Source organism: Nanorana parkeri, unplaced genomic scaffold (assembly GCF_000935625.1).
Source record: "Nanorana parkeri isolate BGI_ZX_2015 unplaced genomic scaffold, ASM93562v1 scaffold3464, whole genome shotgun sequence".
Lineage (NCBI taxonomy): Eukaryota > Metazoa > Chordata > Amphibia > Anura > Dicroglossidae > Nanorana > Nanorana parkeri.
This window is the reverse complement of record NW_017309732.1, coordinates 19,532-22,862: the sequence shown is the minus strand read 5'-3', so window position 1 is coordinate 22,862 and position 3,331 is coordinate 19,532. Positions and strand designations below refer to the sequence as shown.

General features: G+C 48.9%; 1 protein-coding gene across 1 annotated transcript in view; it reads left to right on the top strand.

Annotated features, from left to right (window-relative positions):
- LOC108803174 (zinc finger protein 850-like) overlaps window positions 1-3,331 on the top strand; it is a 30,131-nt gene that overhangs the window by 24,181 nt on the left and 2,619 nt on the right. The window contains exon 5 of the mRNA XM_018575013.1: window positions 1,739-3,204. Within this exon, the coding sequence (XP_018430515.1) occupies window positions 1,739-3,204 (1,466 nt within the window). The remainder of the gene's footprint in view (window positions 1-1,738; window positions 3,205-3,331) is intronic.

Below are 3,331 nucleotides of genomic sequence, written 5' to 3'. Positions count from 1 at the left end.
GTTCTGCCTATTATATGCAAGCTCTCGGGTTATCTGATAGTATCCGGGTCGATGTCTTTGGTAAACCTTCCGGCCCCGAGATGACATGTTGTCGCCCCCCCCCGGAGGTGCTGAACATCATCGGACGGCTTCCCGGAACATCTAGAAATGTTCATTTTTAGGGGAAATTATTTAGCAATTTTTAATTAAAAAAAAGTGTTTTGCAGAAGCGCTCGGAGCGCGTTCTATAGACAGGCGGAGACGCGACTTTCCTGAGCGCACATTCTGATGTATTTCCAACAAAATATCCTAAAGAAGCCCGAAATCCTCATCATTCTCATTGTGTCTGTCCAGGACCCCGAGACCCCCTCCAGAGGGATGGACGAGGAGCGGAATGACCGGAGCAACAGAATACTGGACCTCACCCTGGACATCATCTACCTGCTGACCGGAGAGGTGAGGAGGATTCTGGGAGGTCACATGACGTCACTCTGATCTCTATTCATAACACACAGGCCTGACCGGAGGGGTGAGGAGGATTCTGGGAGGTCACATGACATCACTCTGATCTCTATTCATAACACACAGACCTGACCGGAGAGGTGAGGAGGTTTCTGGGAGGTCACATGACATCACTCTGATCTCTACTCATAACACACAGACCTGACCGGAGAGGTGAGGGAGATTCTGGGAGGTCACATGACATCACCATTGCTTTTCCTTTGCAGAATTGTCCTGCGGTGAAGTCCGGTGACAATGTAACCATCACAGTTCCTTCACTTCACTCCCTGACACGTGAGAGAGACATTGAAAAGAAGATTCTAGAAGTCATCAAGAAGATCATTGAGCTGCTGACGGGAGAGGTGAGCGGTGCCGGGAATTCTGGGACATGATCCGGGAACAGACAAGGGGCGTGTCTGGGTGGTGACTGTATCATTGTGTGTGTCAGGTTCCTATAAGGTGTCAGGATGTCTCTGTCTATCTCTCCATGGAGGAGTGGGAGTATCTAGAAGGACACCGGGATCTCTACAAGGACGTGGTGATGGAGAATGCCCCGCCCCTCACATCACCGGGTAAGAGGAGAGAGCAGTAGGGAGGCTCCGCCTACGTCCCCCATCATCTGATACACACATAGAAACAATGTATTCAGTCAGTGTGTGTGTTTCCTACAGATGGATCCAGTAAGAGGAACCCACCAGAGAGATGTCCCCGCCCTCTGTATTCCCGGGATCCCACCCAGGAAGATCTCACAATCCCCCACCATGATCAGGTAGGTGGTACTGATGGTCTACAACCCAAAAATAACTCCTGTTGTCTGGGATTACATTCTTCTGGGCAATCTTACGGCTCACATTTATAATATGTTTTGTTTTTTTATATCATTTTGTGGTTTTAGGGAGAAGAACAGATTGATATCAAAGTTGAGGTCAAAGAAGAAGAGGAGATGTATGTGATGAGTGATCAGAATGCTATGAAGGTGTTCTTTCCCGTGGAGACTCATCAATGGACTCCGCCAATGCCGAGGCTTCTTCTGAAAAATGCCTTCTCACCATTGACTCGGGTCCTGACGGTAAGGAACGTTCCTCTGATCCATGTGATCTCCCCGGATCCTCTTCCAGGGATATAGACACTGTTACGCTCAGAGATGAGAATGTGTTCATATCTTCTGAGGATGAAACATGTCCGAAATCCCCTCCTTCCTCCGACCGAGGATCTCAAGCACGCGGGCGCCCGTTTCCCTGCGCGGAGTGCGGTAAAGGTTTCTCTCAGAAAACAGACCTTCTTAGACACCAGAGAACCCACACTGGCGAGCGTCCCTTTTCGTGTTCGGAGTGCGGGAAGAGTTTCACTTGTAAAAAGGTCCAGATTGCACACCAGAGGAGTCACACAGGCGAACGTCCTTTTTCGTGTCCCGAGTGCTGGAAATGTTTCATACGGAAGGGTGACCTCCTCAGGCACCAGAGGTGTCACACGGGCGAGCGTCCTTATCCGTGTCCAGAGTGTAGGAAATGTTTTGCCCAGAAAGGGGAACTTCTTGCCCATCAAAGAACTCACACGGGTGAGCGCCCTTATTCATGTTCCGAATGCGGGAAATGTTTCACTCAGAAAGGGATACTTATCGCACACCAGAGGAGTCACGTAGGCGAGCGTCCTTTTTCTTGTCCAGACTGTGGGAAGTCTTTCACCCAGAAAGGAGGACTTGTTAGACACCAAAGAATCCACACGGGAGAGCGGCCATTTTGCTGTTCAGAGTGTGGCAAGTCTTTCTTTCAAAAAGGAGAGCTTCTCACACATCAAAGAATTCACACAGGCGAGCGCCCTTTTTCCTGTTCAGAATGTGGGAAATGTTTCACCCAGAAAGGGGTACTTATTGCACACCGGAGAAGCCACATGGGAGAACGACCTTTTTCGTGTTCTGAGTGCGGGAAATGTTTTACTCAGAAGGGACACCTCCTTTCCCACCAGAGAAGTCACACAGGGGAACGTCCTTTTTCATGTAGTGAGTGTGGAAAATGTTTCTCACGGAAAGGGTATCTCCTAAAACACCAGATAACTCACATGACCGAGCATCCTATTATATGTTCGGAGAGTGGTAAATATTTATTTCCGGAAGGAGAACTTCTCGCGCAGCAGAACAAAGACACCAAGGAGCGTCCTTTTTCCTGTCCAGAGTGTGGGAAAAGCTTCACTCACAAAGGAGTACTTATTGCGCACCAGAGATGTCACACAGGGGAGCGCCCTTTCTCCTGCACAGAATGCGGGAAATGTTTCACACAAAAAGGACATCTTCTTTCGCACCAGAAAAGTCACACAGGAGAGCGTCCCTTTTCCTGTTCAGAGTGCGGGAAGTGCTTCATACGGAAAGAAGCTCTTTTCAGACACCAGAGAAGCCACACGGGCGAGCGCCCTTTCTCCTGCCCGGAATGTGGAAAAAGCTTCATACGGAAAGCGCACCTCATCGCACACCAGAGGAGCCACACAGGCGAGCGGCCTTATTCCTGTACAGAATGCGGCAAGCGTTTCCTGGAGAAAAGAAAGCTTCTCATGCACGCGAGAATCCACACGGGTGAGCATCCTTTTTCGTGTCACGAGTGCGGGAAACGCTTTATGTTGAAGTCGCACCTGATTACGCATCGGAGGAACCCATGCCAGCTGACACCTGCCTCGAATGTATGCGGAACGTTGTCCCCTCAGGGACCTGATATTGACTTGGGGCGGAGTTGTGTTATTAAGAATAAATAATAATAATGTGTTATTATAATGGTTCCTTTTTTTACATTATTTATGATTTTTGGTTGTTTTAGAATGCACGGAGTAAGGCGGAGCAACGTTTTTATTGGTTCATTGGATA